General features: G+C 44.7%; 1 protein-coding gene across 1 annotated transcript in view; it reads right to left on the bottom strand.

Moving 5' to 3' along the window:
* Positions 1 to 18,053, bottom strand: part of LOC115138835 (metastasis-associated protein MTA1-like) — an 84,088-nt gene that overhangs the window by 4,994 nt on the left and 61,041 nt on the right. The window contains exons 11-17 of the mRNA XM_065025812.1: positions 12,853 to 12,986; positions 12,451 to 12,632; positions 11,962 to 12,113; positions 10,544 to 10,733; positions 9,461 to 9,550; positions 9,087 to 9,242; positions 1,120 to 1,268 (exon numbers count right to left, since the gene is read on the bottom strand). Of these exons, the coding sequence (XP_064881884.1) occupies positions 1,159 to 1,268; positions 9,087 to 9,242; positions 9,461 to 9,550; positions 10,544 to 10,733; positions 11,962 to 12,113; positions 12,451 to 12,632; positions 12,853 to 12,986 (1,014 nt within the window). The 3' untranslated portion in view covers positions 1,120 to 1,158. The remainder of the gene's footprint in view (positions 1 to 1,119; positions 1,269 to 9,086; positions 9,243 to 9,460; positions 9,551 to 10,543; positions 10,734 to 11,961; positions 12,114 to 12,450; positions 12,633 to 12,852; positions 12,987 to 18,053) is intronic.

The raw sequence follows: 18,053 nt of genomic DNA, 5'->3' as shown, positions 1-18,053 counted from the left end.
TCGAAATAAAGACCCAATAGTGTTTATGGGACATCTAGGAGTGCCAACAAAGAAGATGGTGAAAGGTAATGACTGTTTTCTATTTTATTGTGCGGTTTGTGTAACGCCGAAATGCTAATTATTTTGTTTACGTCCCCTGCGTGGCTTTTGTGTTGTAGTGTATTGGTGCATGCTATCAGATAATAGCTTCTCATGCTTTCGCCGAAAAGCATTTCAAAAAATCTGACTTGTTGCCTGGATTCACAACGAGTGTAGCTTTAATTCGATACCCTGCATGTGTATTTTAATGAACGTTTGAGTTTTAACTAATACTATTAGCATTTAGCGTAGCGCATTTGCATTTCCAGAGCTCTAGTTGGGACGCAAGCGTCTCAGGTAGAAGCAAGAGGTTAAGAACAAATTCTAATTTTCAATGACGGCATAGGAACAATGGGTTAACTGCCTTGTTCAGGGGCAGAACGACAGATTTTTACCTTGTCAGCTCAGGGATTCGATCTTGCAACCTTCCATTTACTAGTCCAAAGCTCTAACCACTAGGCTATTGTGGAGTAACTACAATGTTGATCCATCCTGTTTTCTCCTATCACAGCCATTAAACTCTGTAAACGTTTTAAAATCACTATTGGCCTCATGTTGTAATCCCTGAGCGGTTTCCTTCCTCTCCAGCAACTGAGTCAGGAAGGACGCCTGTATCTTTGTAGTAACTGTATTGAACATATAGAACGAACAACTGGGTCGCATTCATAAATATCGAACCAATCAAACTAACATCTCTAGCAACCAAAAGATGAGAAAGTATGAGTTATCTTATTAAAAAAATATATTTAAAAAAAAATCCCTACTGGTAAATGTGTGCTTTAGTATTGTTTTCTTTGGCAACTGTGTTGGATAAACACCTCAGTTCTGTACATTACCTTGGAACAATTAACTCTGCAAAGGGATGAAGCGCCGTTCATTATTTCCAAGGTAATCTACAGAACGTCGCCGTTTATGCCTTACATAATATACCATATAGCAGACGGTTTTATCCAAAGCGACTTACAGTCATGCGTGAGTGTCCATTTTACGTCAAATCAATCAGCAATCAATCAATTCGTCCTTGAATGAGAGGTTTCCTACCTTATATGAAGGTTGTAGTGAGGTGCCTGCTGTGGTCAGTCAGTCCAGTTCATGTACCTCGTCCTGCTGCATGGGGGCAGAAGCGGTCCTGCCTGGCTCAGCTGTTCTCTTGGCCATGATGTCCCACTGTGGGGCTTTGGGCTTTGTTCCTAGCAGAGGACAGAGGGATATTAATTCACACACAAACACACGCATGGCAAATGCACACAGCCACACTATGTAGTCTATCCTTAAGCCTTTGCCGCATTCATCACTTTGTGACTTATGCTGATGGAGCAGCAGCAATAAAATATGACCTCTCCTGCCCCCTGGTGGTCTATGTAGAACTGCATGTTCATGTCTGCCATGTCTCTGCCCTGCACTGCAGGAGAGCCATTCTACCCAGTGACACACCTCTTGTCCCAAACCCCAACCCCGAGGACAGAAAGACATTGCTACAAACAGACAATTACAGACTCAGACTAAACAGGACTCTAATCCAACTGCTCTGTTCATACAACATATCAATGAGATTGACCCGAAACTTGCAGTAGCCTATACATGTTATTCATGTAGTAGTGCAGTCTGTGATGTGTAGCACATTTCTTTAAGCTCAGAGGATGTTTCCAAAACGAAGGAGAGAAAGACATGGAGTGCCAGTCAGACAGCACATTTCCATGGAGACTTGGCTCACGTCCAAACTCCAAACCCAGAGAAGATGTCTGTAGCTACTAGCTAGTCTGCACTGCAGAACTAAAACAACGACTCAGTGTAGGTAGCCTATTGACTTATCTCCCCCTCCACATATCACTCTCTCTCTGCAGGACATATTAACACACATGTTTTATTATTTTTTATATGTGCTCTTCCTTTCTGAACAGAGCATGGACATAGTCCCTAATGAGTGTGGTCTGGTCCAGGAGAGGACCAAACTACCCCTCTAGTCTCAGATAGTTCCTGGCTACCTTCCGTTACCATGACAACACCCACCATATAGCCTGGAGCTATATAAACCACAGGGAGAGAAACCAGCATTCACTACAACCTACTGAGATGGATATACAGAGACAAAGAGAGAGACAGAGAGAGAGAGGAGATATGGAGATGAGAGAGCGAGATGGGGAGAAAGAGCGAGAGATATGGAGGGAGAGCGTGAGAGAGAGGAAGATGGAGGGAGAGAGATGGAGAGATGGATAGAGAGAGATGGATAGAGGGGGAGAGATGGAGATGGAGGGGGTGATGGAGAGACAGAGAGATGGGTGGGAGAGAGAGATGGGGGGGGAGAGAGATGGAGAGGGATGAGAGAGAGAGATGGGGGAAAGAGAGAGATGGGGGATGGGAGAGAGAGAGAGAGAGAGAAGAGAGCAGGGAGGGGGAAAAGAAACTGGAGAGGAAGAAGGTTGGGTAAGGAGAGTAAGAGAAAGAGAGTGAAAGGTGAAGAGTTGGTGAGAGAAAAAAAGTAGACATCTGTAACCACAATTACAGTAGGGGTGGAGTAAGGTAGAGGTGGAGTAAGGTAGTGGTGGAGGGGTGGAGTAAGGTAGAGGTGGGGGAGGGGTGGAAAAAGGTAGTGGTGGGGGGAGGGGTGGAGAAAGGTAGTGGTGGAGGGGTGGAAAAAGGTAGAGGTGGGGGAGGGGTGGAGAAAGGTAGAGGTGGGGGAGGGGTGGAGAAAGGTTGAGGTGAGGGAGGGGTGGAGTAAGGTAGTGGTGGAGGGGTGGAGAAAGGTAGTGGGGGAGGGGTGGAGAAAGGGTGGTGGAGAAAGGTAGTGGGGGGAGGGGTGGAGAAAGGTTGAGGTGGGGGAGGGGTGGAGAAAGGGTGGTGGAGAAAGGTAGTGGTGGAGGGGTGGAGAAAGGTTGAGGTGGTGGAGGGGTGGAGAAAGGTAGAGGTGGGGGAGGGGTGGAGAAAGGTTGAGGTGGGGGAGGGGTGGAGAAAGGTTGAGGTGGTGGAGGGGTGGAGAAAGGTTGGGGTGGTGGAGGGGTGGAGAAAGGTAGAGGTGGAGGAGGGGTGGAGAAAGGTTGAGGTGGTGTAGGGGTGGAGAAAGGTTGAGGTGGTGGAGGGGTGGAGAAAGGTAGAGGTGGGGGAGGGGTGGAGAAAGGTAGAGGTGGGGGAGGGGTGGAGAAAGGGGTGGTGGTGGAGAAAGGAGGGGGATGGAGAAAGGGGTGGGGAGGGGGTGGAGAAAAGGGCGGGGAGGGGTGGAGAAAAGGGGGGTTGGATGTTGTGGGAAAAGAGAGGCAACAAAAAAGTAGAGGGAGACAAATACAAAAGATACAAGATGTTGGGGAGCAGATTAAAACCAGAGGAGGGTTAGGGTTAGCCAAGATCTAGGGCTGTGGCAGTCACAAAATTTTGTCAGCCGATGATTGTCAAGCAAATAACTGTCGGTCTCACGGTAATTGACAGTTAATTAGCATAAACACATTTAGCATCTCCTGGTTTCCACACACAGCCTACAAGTCATTTTTAAAAGTCTTAATAAATCCATGTAATATAGCCTACACCTTCACAATGAATCCATTATTTATTTTAGACCGGTCTAAAGAAACATGATATGAAGAAAATGTAGTCTATTTCAGAAGAACAGAATAGCATACTCTGAGTTGTCCTTATGTTAGGTCCTGATGTGGCAATGTCAAATGGGATACACTAGTTCATTTAGCAGTTTACTGACACTGGCCATATTCAACGGGTGTTGTACACACGTCATGTAACGTTAGCTAACGAGCCAGCCAACCAATGTTAGCCATGGCATTATTTTAAATTATTTCAGTGTATGAAGAATTCAATTGAACAAAGCTGAATAAATGTAAATATTTTCTACAAACGATCTGAGGGAGTACGCACATGCGGCTATTCTGTGTTGAGCGGTTAACAAAGAAATAAGTACTAGAGGTCGACCGATTATGATTTTTCCACGCCGATGCCGATTATTGGAGGACCAAAAAAAGCCGATACCGATTAATCGGACAATTTTTAAAATGTATTTGTAATAATGACAATTACAACAATACTGAATGAACACTTATTTTAACTTAATATAATACATCAATAAAATCAATTTAGCCTCAAATAAATAATGAAACATGTTCAATTTGGTTTAAATAATGCAAAAACAAAGTGTTGGAGAAGAAAGTAAAAGTGCAATATGTGCCAGCCTAATCCGGGAGTTGATAGGCTTGAAGTCATAAACAGCGCATGCAGCGCACGCTTGAACCATTGCGAAGAGCTGCTGGCAAAACGCATGAAAGTGCTGTTTGAATGAATGCTTACGAGCCTGCTGGTGCCTACCATCGCTCAGTCAGACTGTTCTATCAAATCATAGACTTAATTATAACATAATAAAACACAGAAATACGAGCCTTAGGTCATTAACCCACCGTTCCTAGGCCATCATTGAAAATAAGAATGTGTTCTTAACTAGTTGCTCCTACCCTCTACTTTTTTGAACATTTTGTTAAAAATCGCGCAACATTTCAGCGCCCTGCTACTCATGCCAGGAATATAGTACGTTCATATGGTTAGAATGTGTGTATAGGAAACCCTCGGACGTTTTTAAAACTGGTTAAATCACGACTGTGGCTATTACATAACGTGCGTTACATCGGAAAGCGCAGGAAAACCTGATCACAGAAAATGGAAATAAATATCCTTGCGCCACTTCCAGCAATTGTTAACAGTGAGCCGAATTAGATAAGACCGAGCATTCAACTCCCACAGCATCCCCATGCAGTCGAGTATCTTGTGAATTTAATCCTCTTTGATTCTTGGTTGAACCGAAAGAGGGGCACGACGTACCTCCGGTCTCCGCCCAGATCATTCCGGAAGAGCTCTCTCCTGAAATTTTTTCCAAGACGACAGCTAATGATATGTACATAGCCTACGGATGATTTTTATCGCTTATTAACGTTTACTAATACATAAAGTAGCATTACAAACGTATTTCGAAGTGTTTTGTGAAAGTTTATCGTCTACTTTTTGAATTTTAAAAAATGACGTTACGTTGTGAAATCGCTGTTTTTTTCGTTTATCACACAGTCTACATATAACGATATCTTGGCTTTATATGGCCCGATTTAATCGAAATAAAGACCCAATAGTGTTTATGGGACATCTAGGAGTGCCAACAAAGAAGATGGTGAAAGGTAATGACTGTTTTCTATTTTATTGTGCGGTTTGTGTAACGCCGAAATGCTAATTATTTTGTTTACGTCCCCTGCTGTGCTTTTGTGTTGTAGTGTATTGGTGCATGCTATCAGATAATAGCTTCTCATGCTGTCGCCGAAAAGCATTTTAAAAATCTGACTTGTTGCCTGGATTCACAACGAGTGTAGCTTTAATTTGATACCCTGCATGTGTATTTTAATGAACTTTTGAGTTTTAACTAATACTATTAGCATTTAGCGTAGCGCATTTGCATTTCCAGAGCTCTAGTTGGGACGCAAGCGTCCCAGGTAGAGGTCAGAGGTTAACTGACTTGCCTAGTTAAATAAAGGTGTAAAAAAAATAATACTTTTTTAAAAAATGGGCCAAATCGGTGTCCAAAAATACAGATTTCCGATTGTTATGAAAACTTGAAACCGGCCCTAATTTAATCGCCCATTCCGATTAATCGGTCGACCTCTAATAAGTACTCCTATATGCTTAATTTAGAGTTATTAATGTAACTTTAATTGTTCTACAAACGTTGAGCTATATGTAACTCACCACCTGGATTCGGTCTTATGTAGCAACATTTGAAATTGTGTTTTTTACATTATATAAAAGTAGAGACTCAGAGCTACAAAATGGTATATAATACACTGTATTTGAAGAACAATGGGAAAGTAATTCTGATTTGAAAGTTGATCAACTTGTAAACTCACTTTTGAGAAAATCGCCTTTGAATGTTCTGCTAAAGAGCCATCTACACCCGTTCAGCATTGTTCACACCCTCACCCTAACCTTTAGCCCCACCCATCTCGTTTCGCTCTCTAAGTGCACACTTGACGCTCTGGCCGATGATTTGTTTACCTCTAGATAACATGAAAACAGCCTAACCAGCTCTGCTGTCAACAATTTCATTAAGCTTTTTTGTAGAAGTTTACTGACACCGGCCATATTCAACAGGTGTTGTACACACGTCACTTAACGTTAGCTAACGAGCCAGCCAGCCAACGTTAGCTAGTTAAACAATAAACAGTGCCAACAACGCCACAGTTCTGGGAGCTAACCAACCATGTTCAATGTTAGCTAGCTAACATTAGTCTCTAACTAGAACAGCATACGGCTCTGGGAAACGAATAATAATGTCAGCTAGGGAGCCTGCCAGCTAACGTTAGCTAGCTAGATAACAGTACACTTTAGTTTAAGACATATAGCTTGCTAGCTAGGTAAACAAAGTGTAAGTTCACACACGTCACATAACGTTAGCTAACGAGCCAGCCAGCTAACGTTAGCTAGTCAAACAACAATGAACAGTGCCAACAATGCCATAGTGCTGGGATCTAACCAACCATGTTCAATGTTAGCTAGCTAACATTAGGCTCTAAATAGAACAGCAAATGGCTCTGGGAAACGAATAATAACAGCCAGCCAGCCAGCTAATGTTAGCTTGAAACAACTTTCTGACAAAATTACAAAACGTGTAATATCTGAAAAGGTAACGTTAGCTAGCTAACGCTAGACTATCTTACCTGTATACATCATTGTGCATGGACGGGTCTCCCTGTCAGTAATGCCATGCCACGGTTTGAAGATGAAATCCAGAGACAGGTGTTTCCTCCATCTCATTAGCTATCATACTCTAATTCGACTGATTTCAAAACTTGATCCTCCAGAAAGTGGACAGCCACACTTATGCAGCTCCATTACACAATATATTAAAAAAAAAGCTGTGTTCGACAGGATTACCAACACAGACTGACCAGCTTCTATGGCAGACCAATCTGAACACCGCTTTCGGGATGTCCAGCCCACTCATTATCTCAGCCAATCATAGCTAATGGGAAGGTTGCTGACTTTTTCTGTGGCTTTAATCAACAAGGCTCGTAATTTAACAATTGTATTCATATTTACAGATGGCATACCAGTTTGTTATCAAGGCACATGAAAGTTCACATGTTCAAGAAGGCATTTCTGCCTTCTGATAAAAAAATATTTTTCACATTCAAACGGCTCTCCTGTTAAGTCGTGACTTGCGACAAATGCCTAGTTTCCTGAATCGGGTCACATATGTTTTGATTTTTAATACATTGTAAGACTGTATGATGAGACTAATGATGATTAGTTGCTTGAAAGGCATGAGCTCTGCTTGTTTTTTTTGCGCAGACTGTACACACTCCAATAGTCTCTCATTCATAATTTGACAAGCACTTGATAATGCCTTGAATTTCCCGGCGGCATCCCCTTTGTGGCAGTAATGCACCCTAAAAAATCCATGCCTATTGCCCTTCTCCCTGAGTGTGATGCGCAATCCGAAGCGTCTCTCATGGCTCTCCGTCACGTGATCAGGTCTTTCTCACAGGCTACAAGACAGACACATCGGGTCTGTGCATGTCCTTATCCAATTCCGAGGTGCATATTGAAGATATTGGATGAGCTGTCCACATTTACTTTTCGTCAGCCAACAAGATGAGTAGGCCTAACGAACAGGAAAAGAACTAGCCTATGTCAATCTACTATCACCATAGTACAGAATTTGACCTATGCTATGCGAGAAATAACGCAATTTAATAAAGCCCCTTAAATTTTAATTGAATTGAAATAAATATTCCAAACAGTCTGGGACAGTTGTGGGATGCGATAGATCCCAAATTACTACAACCACTAGCATCAACAAAAACTTTTTTACGCAATGTGGCTGACGCAAACAGATCAGAACCATTAGCTTAAAATGTTGATCAACCATTAGGCTATTTCATCACATTATAAGCGCAGCAATGCACACATGTACAAATGTTCCATTAGCCCGAAAACACCATTATCAAAAGTGACCGCACGTGCAATTATCCATGTAATTCTTTATTATTAAGGTGCATTTTATGGTGAAAATGATCTTCCCCAAACTTAAAACTCTCACGCTGCATACAGTATACCCGTTAGGCCCTACACCCCTTGTAAAGAAAATTAATGTGCTTCATTTTAAGAAGTTATTTGGCCACTTTAGTTGTGATACAAACCTTTTTAAAACATATAGGCCTATGGATTACGCTACATGAGGTGTGAGACTATGATTAGAAAAAGTCACACAAAAAAAGGTATTGTTTCTTATGTTGGGCATCATTCACAAGTGATAGGATAATATTGTCACCCATCACACTAGTCTTGATTTAATCTTGTCTTTACATATACTAAATAATATATGTGTGACATTTGTTATGATTTAGAATTGACCATAATCACGTACCTGTATCGAAACAGGGACAGCTGGAAAAAATACATGTCATCTATGCACATAAATAGCCAATGGAGGATGTTTTTCCCTGTGGTTTATTTTCATGCCAGCCAGGTAGGCTATACTCCTGTTGTAAAGAGAAGCAATGTGCTTAACATCAGGAAAGTTGAGAAATAAAGATAGTAGGCCTAACCTATAGAAAGCTGATAGGATCCTCCTCTTTTTAATAGAGGCCATCACTCTGTTTTCTGCCACAATTGCATAGCCTATAGAAATGTGGTGCAACATGAGCTCATGGGCTCTCATGAAGTGTTTGATTAGATTTTCGAAAACTTTTGCATTGATGTCAGAATGATTAGAGGGACAATAGAGTGCTGAGTACCAGACAGTTATCAAGTTTGGTAGGCTACTAATGACCAGCAGCAGCATCAGAGCTTGGAGAAGCCTAATTACCGTGATTAAACGGTCATGTGGAATTTGACTGCCTTCATGACTCGTGACCGCCGGTGTGGCGGTAATATGGTCATCGCAACAGCCTTAGCCATGACCACACTGTCTTCCATCTACGTCATCCTCCTCCAGCCCCTCTCTACCTCTGACCCTCTCCTCGGTCTCTCACCGTCCATGCCGTTGTGCTGCTCGTAGGTGCGTTTTCCCAGGATGGTGGGTGATCCGTTGTTGAGGATGTTAGGCGTCGACTTGATGGGTGTCAGGCTGCCCGTGGTTACGGTCTGGCCGCGCGGGAGGTCAGGTTTGGGTGGGCACGGGTGGGCCTCTGGCCATGGAGAGAGGGAGGGGAGAGAGAGAGAGAGAGGAAGGGAGGGAGGGAGAAAGAGGAAGGAGAGAGGGAGAGAGAGATGTTTGAGTTTAATCAGCAAAGTTATGAATTTAAAATCAACACTGGCTAAAACAGACTATTATATTTAATATATGCCATTTAGCAGACTGAAAATTAGAGACTTCTCTATAGATGGGTGAGAATGAGATTCCCACCAAGATATCGGACCACTGACTCCAGAGGCTTCCTGTCAACCGGCTTCAACGGCAATGGCTTTTTGGGCTCGTCTGGCAACCGCAGTGCACCTAGAAAACACCACAGCACAGGGTTAGTATGTGTAGCTGTTACATAAGACCTTAAAAAAAAAAATAATAATACAACAGAAAAGGAAAATGGCATTTCTTATTGGACAATTACAGTCTCTCCCTGTTTTACTCAGTCTCCTTTGTGTGGTGCTTTAATGAACAGGACCCAGGTCTACTCTCAATAGGCCTTGATTTGACCTGTGTTGAGGGGGAGGTAGGAGTGGAGAGGGAAGGGAAGGTAAAGGTGGATTTTTTTTGTGGAGGATAGGGGTGGAGGATTCGACAATAGGGGTGGAGGATAGGGGTGGAGGAGCGGAGGATAGCTGTGGAGGAGCAGAGGATAGGGGTGGAGGAGTGGAGGATATGGGTAGAGGAGCAGAGGATAGGGGTGGAGGAGCAGAGGATAGGGGTGGAGGAGCAGAGGATAGGGGTGGAGGAGCAGAGGATAGGGGTGGAGGATAGGAGTGGAGGATAGGAGTGGAGGAGCAGAGGATAGGGGTGGAGGAGCAGAGGATAGGGGTGGAGGAGCAGAGGATAGGGGTGGAGGAGCGAAGGATAGGATGGAGGAGCAGAGGATGGAGGAGCAGAGTGGAGGAGCGGAGGATAGGAGGTGGAGGAGCAGAGGAGGGGTAGGAGGGGTGGAGGATAGGGGTGGAGGAGCGGAGGATAGGAGTGGAGGAGCAGCGGAGGATAGGAGGTGGAGGATAGTGGAGGATAGGAGTGGAGGGGTGGAGGAGCGGAGGATAGGAGTGGAGGATAGGGGTGGAGGATAGGAGCGGAGGATAGGAGTGGAGGATAGGGGTGGAGGAGCGGAGGATAGGAGTGGAGGATAGGAGGATAGGGGTGGAGGAGGATAGGGTGGAGGATAGGAGGAGCGGAGGATAGGGGTGGAGGAGCGGAGGATAGGAGTGGAGGAGCGGAGGATAGGAGTGGAGGAGCGGAGGATAGGAGTGGAGGATAGGGGTGGAGGTAGAGGTGTAGTAGGTTACTCACATTCCTGTTTGATTTGGGCTGTGTTGAGGGGGAGGTAGGGGTGCCTGGCGAGGAAGCGTGGTCTGATGATGTCCTGACAGACGCGTCGGGCGGCGCGCGTCACCTGAGTGGTCATCAGGTAGAAGGCCTGTTTCGTCTTTACAGCAAACTTGGGGCTCCCGCTGTGACGCATTGGAACCCCGTGGGGAGACTGGATAGGAGGGGAGGGGGTGGGAGAGAGAAGCCAGAGAGATAGAGTGAGAGGGAGGGGAGGGGGTGGGAGAGAGAAGCCAGAGAGACAGAGTGAGAGGGAGGGGAGGGAGGTGGGAGAGAGAAGCCAGAGAGACAGAGTGAGAGGGAGGGGAGGGGGTGGGAGAGAGAAGCCAGAGAGACAAAGTGAGAGGGAGGGGAGGGGGTGGGAGAGAGAAGCCAGAGAGACAGAGTGAGAGGGGGGGAGGGGTGGGAGAGAGAAGCCAGAGAGGGAGGGGAGGGGGTGGGAGAGAGAAGCCAGAGAGACAGAGTGAGAGGGAGGGGAGGGGAGGGAGAGAGAAGCCAGAGAGACAGAGTGAGAGGGAGGGGGTGGGAGAGAGAAGCCAGAGAGACAGAGTGAGAGGGAGGGAGGGAGAGAGAAGCCAGAGAGACAGAGTGAGAGGGAGGGGAGGGGGTGGGAGAGAGAAGCCAGAGAGACAGAGTGAGGGAGGGAGTGGGGAGAGAAGCCAGAGAGACAGAGTGAGAGGGAGGAGAGTGAGAGAGACAGAGGAGGGGGGGTGGGTGGGAGAGAGAAGCCAGAGAGACAGAGTGAGAGGGAGGGGAGGGGTGGGAGAGAGAAGCCAGAGAGACAGAGTGAGAGGGAGGGGGTGGGAGAGAGAAGCCAGAGAGACAGAGTGAGAGGAGGGGAGGGGGTGGGAGAGAGAAGACAGAGAGAGACAGAGTGAGAGCCAGAGAGACAGAGGAGAGGGGGGAGGGGGGGAGAGAGAAGCCAGAGAGACAGAGTGAGAGGGAGGGGAGGGGGTGGGAGAGAGAAGCCAGAGAGACAGAGTGAGAGGGAGGGGAGGGGGTGGGAGAGAGAAGCCAGAGAGACAGAGTGAGAGGGAGGGGAGTGGGGAGAGAAGCCAGAGAGACAGAGTGAGAGGGAGGGGAGGGGGTGGAGAGAGAAGCCAGAGAGACAGAGTGAGAGGGAGGGGAGGAGAGAGAAGCCAGAGAGACAGAGTGAGAGGGAGGGGAGGGGGGTGGGAGAGAGAAGCCAGAGAGACAGAGTGAGAGGGAGAGGGAGAAGAGAGAGTTAGAGAATGGACAATCAGACAAGAGGAGTCCAACACAAAGAGTTGTAGGTTGACATTAAGGAGGGCCAGGAGTTTCTCCTGCTCAGTTTACATTACTTGGGAAAACCTTCTCATCCTAATCATGATCTCAGTTTGTGTTGTTTAGATGTTGTTTACCATGTTGTTGCGGTTGGGTCCAGGCCTCTCTCCTTCCAGTCTTGTTGGCATCTTCAGTCCTCCATACTTCTTCCAGTAGGTCCAGCAGGAGGCACACAGACGACACTGCATGTTGGGGGGACCCCACGAGTACCACTGATACGAACTGATGGCTACACACACAGAGAGAGACAGAGACACATGGGGACGGACACACACACACACAGACAGACACATACGCAGAGACACGTGCACACACACACAGAGTTAGTGACATTCTTTAATCATTTAAGACTGAATTAATTAACACTAAAATAGCTCTGACTAGATTACACTGAGCTCACTCTCTCGCTCGCTCTCACGCACTCTCTCTAACTCACTCCATTGTTAAAGGAGAGCCATAGAGGCAATGGTTTGGAGCCTTACTACAGTATGGAATGAATCACTCATTTCCATGCGGTCTAAATGAAGCAAAAACACTGAGTGTGGGTGGAGGGGAGTGGTACTCACTGTAGCAGCTCTCACAAGCACGGCCCAGTCCTGGGGTCTGTCCTGGGGGCACTGGTAGCACCCCGGGGACACCCCCAGCTCCGACTGTGGCTCCAGCTGCAGCCCCGGAGCCGTTCACTAGGCCTCCCACAATGCCAGGCTTCACACTGTTAGCACTCAGCTGGTTGGGGTTGGGTTTGTTGCTATGAGGAAGTGGGCAGAGGATCAGAGTCTCAGAAATGCAACATACTGCAGCCAGTCCCATTTTGCTCCCTGTAAAGTATAAGCAATATGGTAGAAGCTCCACCACTACATGGCTTATGCCCATACAGAGCCTTCCGACCTGCAGACTTCATAAGAGTTAACGTTGGGGGTTTGGGAAGAGCTCATTAGGACCTGTTGTCTCAGTCTGTAGATACTCACTAGTTGGGGATGTAGACTTGCTTCAACTTGCTCTCTGCCTCTGCTGCTTTTAACCGTTTCTGCTGTACGTATCTGTCTGTGGTCTTCCACATGTAGTAATACTCTATGATACTGGTCAGGGACTTCCAGGGCAGCTGCACGGGAAAACAAGAGAGACAACATTCTCAGCATAACATCTTCGTCATCATGCTTTAAAAAGGCACCACCTTTTGTATTTTCTCTACATTTTTTCTATTCAATACAATCTTTGTAAAGTGATATTTTACAGTTGAATTAAGACCGCTCTCTTTAAAAAGTTTCAAAGAGGTAACTGAATTGTCAGAATACCAGAGCTGGCAGGCCCCACCCCTAATGGCAGCACGTGGTTTGCTGTGGCTGTGGGCTTGAGTAGAACAGAGAACTACACTGACTGTAACTGACCACCAGGTGGCAGAGTGAGACACAGTGTAAAGACAGCAGAACCCTAATGTATTCCTTCCTCTCAGGGTAACAGCAGCATAGATACTGTATGGCTATATATTGCTCAGCCAGTTGTATCTATCTCTATGGCTGAGAGAGATACACTACATGACCAAAAGTATGTGGACACCTGCTCGTCAAACATCTAATTCCCGAGTGGCGCAGCGGTCTAAGGCACTGCATCTCAGTGCAAGAGGCATCACTGCAATCCCTGGTTTTCGAATCCAGGCTGTATCACATCCGGCCGTGATTGGGAATCCCATAGGGCGGCGCACAATTGGCCCAGCGTTGTCCGGATTTGGCCAGGGTAAGCAGTCATTGTAAATAAGAATTGGTTCCTAACTGATTTGCCTATTTAAATAAAAAATGTAATCCTAAATCATGGGCATTAATATGAAGTTGCTCCCCCTTCGATTCAATAACAGCCTCCACTCTTCTGGGAAGGCTTTCCACTAGATGTTGGAACATTGCTGCAGGGACTTGCTTCCATCAGCCACAAGAGCATTAGTGAGGTCGGGCACTGATGTTGGGCGATTAGGTCTGGCTCACAGTCGGCGCTCCAATTCATCCCAAAGGTGTTCGATGGGGTTGAAGAAAGTTCTTCCACACTGATCTCGACCAACCATTTCTGTGTGGATCTCGCTTTGTGCACAGGGGCATTGTCATGCTGAAACAGGAAAGGGCCTTCTCTATGGCTGAGAGAGATATGACCATACAGTATCTATCTCTATGGCTGAGAGAGATATGACCATACAGTATCTATCTCTATGGCTGAGAGAGATATGACCATACAGTATCTATCTCTATGGCTAAGAGAGATATGACCATACAGTATCTATCTCTATTGCTAAGAGAGATATGACCATACAGTATCTATCTCTATGGCTAAGAGAGATATGACCATACAGTATCTATCTCTATGGCTGAGAGAGATATGACCATACAGTATCTATCTCTATTGCTGAGAGAGATATGACCATACAGTATCTATCTCTATGGCTGAGAGATATATTCAGTGGTGGAGGGTATACGCCGTATACCCCTTGTGTTTCAGTGGGCATTGTGTATACTCACTTTTTAATCCCCATGATAGGTATCAAAGTAGTGTAGTTGAGGTTAACAAGGCTGATGGAACAGATCAGATTGCTGAACAAGTTGATCAACTATTATTTCTTGACATTTTATGGGCAGCAATGTGCAAACTGTGGTAGGCCTACGTGCAAATGTTAGAAAATGCTCACCGCACATATGAGCGGTTTCTTGGACAGAGATGGAATTGTATCCGTTAGAAATGTAGAAAGAGGGGAGATCTAAAGAGGCAACAACTATCATGGGCTGCTGATATAACTAGGATAATGCCTTTGGCTGCTAGACAATGAAAGAAAGTTGAAAGAAAACCAATAGAACAGGAGAACACATATGAGGAAGTCTTTATAAAATAATTGCCTCCACATTTCTATGGTGGGAAATTGGCTATAGGCTACTTTGAAGCAAGGTAAAACGTCCAGGTTTCAAACAATTAAGGAACAGGAAAAATATAGCGATACTATATACTATATATTATTATTAGTATTGGATAGAAAACACTATGACGTTTCTAAAACTGTTTGAATGATGTCTGTGAGTATAACAGAACTCATATGGCAGGCAAAAACCTGAGAAGAAATCCAAACAGGAAGTGAGAAATCTGAGGTTGGTCGATTTTCAACCCAGCCCCTATTGAATTCACAGTGGAATATGGAGGAAGTTGCACTTCCTAGGGCTTCCACTAGATGTCAACCGTGTTTAGAAACTTCAATGAGGCTTCTACTGTGTGGTGGGGCTGAATGGGAACTGAATGAGCCAGGTGTCTGGCAGAGAGCCAAGGGCTGGTCATACGCAATTCACATGATACCGACCTGTGTTCCATGGCTTCTCCACAGACAAAGGAATTCTCCGGTTGGAACGTTATTGAAGATTTATGATAAAAACATCCTAAAGATTGATTCTATACTTAGATTGAAATGTTTCTAAGACCTGTAATATAACTTTGTGAAGTTTTTGTCCGACGTTATGCTGGACCTGCATGAGCGTTTAGATTTGTATACCTAAGTCCTAACAAAAGTAGCTACTTGGAAATAAATAATGGACATTATCGAACAAATCAAGCATTTATTGTGGAACTAGGATTCCTGGGAGTGCATTCTGATGAAGATCATTAAAGGTAAGAGAATATTTATAATTTTATTTCTGATTTCTGTTGAATCCAACATGGCGGATATTTCTTTTTCTGAGCGCCATCTCAGATTATTGCATGGTTTTCTTTTTCCGTAAAGTTTTTTTGAAATCTGACACAGCGGTTGCATTAAGGAGAGGTATATCTATAATTCCATGTGTATTTTCATCTATATTTATGATGAGTATTTCTGTTGAATTGATGTGGCTATGCAAAATCACTGGATGTTTTTGGAACTAGTGAACGTAACACGCCAATGTAAACTCAGATTTTTTTATATAAATATGAACTTTATCAAACAAAACATACATGTATTGTGTAACATGAAGTCCTAGGAGTGTCATCTGATGAAGATCATCAAAGGTTAGTGATTCATTTTATCTCTATTTGTGCTTTTTGTGACTCCTCTCTTTGACTGGAAAAATGGCTGTGTTTTTCTGTGAGTTGTTGGTCACCTAACATAATAGTTTGTGGTGCTTTCGCTGTAAAGCCTATTTGAAATCGGACACCGTGGTGGGATTAACAACAAGATTACCTTTAAAACGGTATAAGATACATGTATGTTTGAGGAATTTTAATTATGAGATTTCTGTTGTTTTGAATTTGGCGCCCTGCACTTTCACTGGCTGTTGTCATATCGATCCCGTTAACGGGATTGCAGCCATAAGAAGTTTTAATCCATTTTAGAATAAGGCTGTAACGTAACAAAATTTAGAAAAAGTCAAGCGGTTTGAATACTTTCTGAATGCACTATATAGCCATACCGTATCTATCTATATGGCTGAGAGAGATATAGCCATACACTATTTATATCTATGGCTGAGAGAGATATAACCAAACTCTCTATATCTACGGCTGAGAGAGATATACACAAACTATCTATACCTGTTGTTGAGAGAAATATCACCATACAGTATATATTTATATGGCTGAGAGAGAGATAAAGCCATACAGTTTCTACAGTCGTGGCCAAACATTTTGAGAATGACACAAATATAAATTTTCACAAAGTCTGCTCCCTCAGTTTGTATGATGGCAATTTGCATATACTCCAGAATGTTATGAAGAGTGATCGGATGAATTGCAATTAATTGCAAAGTCCCTCTTTGCCATGCAAATGAACTGAATCCCCAAAAAACATTTCCACTGCATTTCAGCCCTGCCACAAAAAGACCAGCTGACATCATGTCAGTGATTCTCTCGTTAACACAGGTGTGAGTGTTGACGAGGACAAGACTGGAGATCACTCTGTCATGGTGATTGAGTTCGAATAACAGACTGGAAGCTTCAAAAGGAGGATGGTGCTTGGAATCATTGTTCTTCCTCTGTCAGCCATGGTTACCTGCAAGGAAACATGTGCCGTCATCATTGCTTTGCACAAAAAGGGCTTCACAGGCAAGGATATTGCTGCCAGTAAGATTGCACTGAAATCAACCATTTATCAGATCATCAAGAACTTCAAGGAGAGCGGTTCAATTGTTGTGAAGAAGGCTTCAGGGCGTCCAAGAAAGTCAAGCGCCAGGAGCGTCTCCTAAAGTTTATTCAGCTGTGGGATCAGGGCACCACCAGTACAGAGCTTGCTCAGGAATGGCAGCAGGCAGGTGTGAGTGCATCTGCACGCACAATGAGGCGAAGACTTTTGGAGGATGGCCTGGTGTCAAGAAGGGCAGCAAAGAAGCCACTTCTCTCCAGGAAAAACATCGGGGACAAACTGATATTCTGCAAAAGGTACAGGGATTGGACTGCTGAGGACTAGATTAAAGTAATTGTCCCTGATGAATCCCATTTCCGATTGTTTGGGGCATCCGGAAAAAAGCGCGACCATCAGTCCTGTGTCATGCCAACAGTAAAGCATCCTGAGACCATTCACGTGTGGGGTTGCATCTCAGCCAAGGGAGTGGGCTCACTCACAATTTTGCCTAAGAACACAGCCATGAATAAAGAATGGTACCAACACATCCTCCGAGAGCAACTTCTCCCAACTATCCAGGAACAGTTTGCTGACGAACAATGCCTTTTCCAGTATGATGGAGCACCTTGCCATAAGGCAAAAGTCATAACTAAGTGCCTCAGGGAACAAAACATAGATATTTTGGGTCCATGGCCAGAAACTCCCCAGACCTTAATCCCATTGAGAACTTGTTGTCAATCCTCAAGAGGCAGGTGGACAAACAAAAACCGACAAATTCTGACAAACTCCAAGCATTGATTATGCAAGAATGGGCTGCCATCAGTCAGGATGTGGCCCAGAAGTTAATTGACCCCATGCCAGGGCGGATTGCAGAGGTCTTGAAAAAGAAGGGTCAGCACTGCAAATATTGACTCTTTGCATCAACTTCATGAAATTGTCAATAAAAGCTTTTGACACTTATATAAAATGCTTGTAATGATACTTCAGTATTCCATAGTAACATCTGACAAAAATATCTAAAGACACTGAAGCAGCAAACTTTGTGAAAATTAATATTTGTGTCATTCTCAAAACTTTTGGCCACGACTGTACAGTTGAAGTCGGAAGTTTACATAC

This window comes from Oncorhynchus nerka, linkage group LG12, assembly GCF_034236695.1.
Source record: "Oncorhynchus nerka isolate Pitt River linkage group LG12, Oner_Uvic_2.0, whole genome shotgun sequence".
Lineage (NCBI taxonomy): Eukaryota > Metazoa > Chordata > Actinopteri > Salmoniformes > Salmonidae > Oncorhynchus > Oncorhynchus nerka.
The sequence above is the reverse complement of the archived record's forward strand: the minus strand, read 5'-3'. Positions and strand labels throughout refer to the sequence as shown.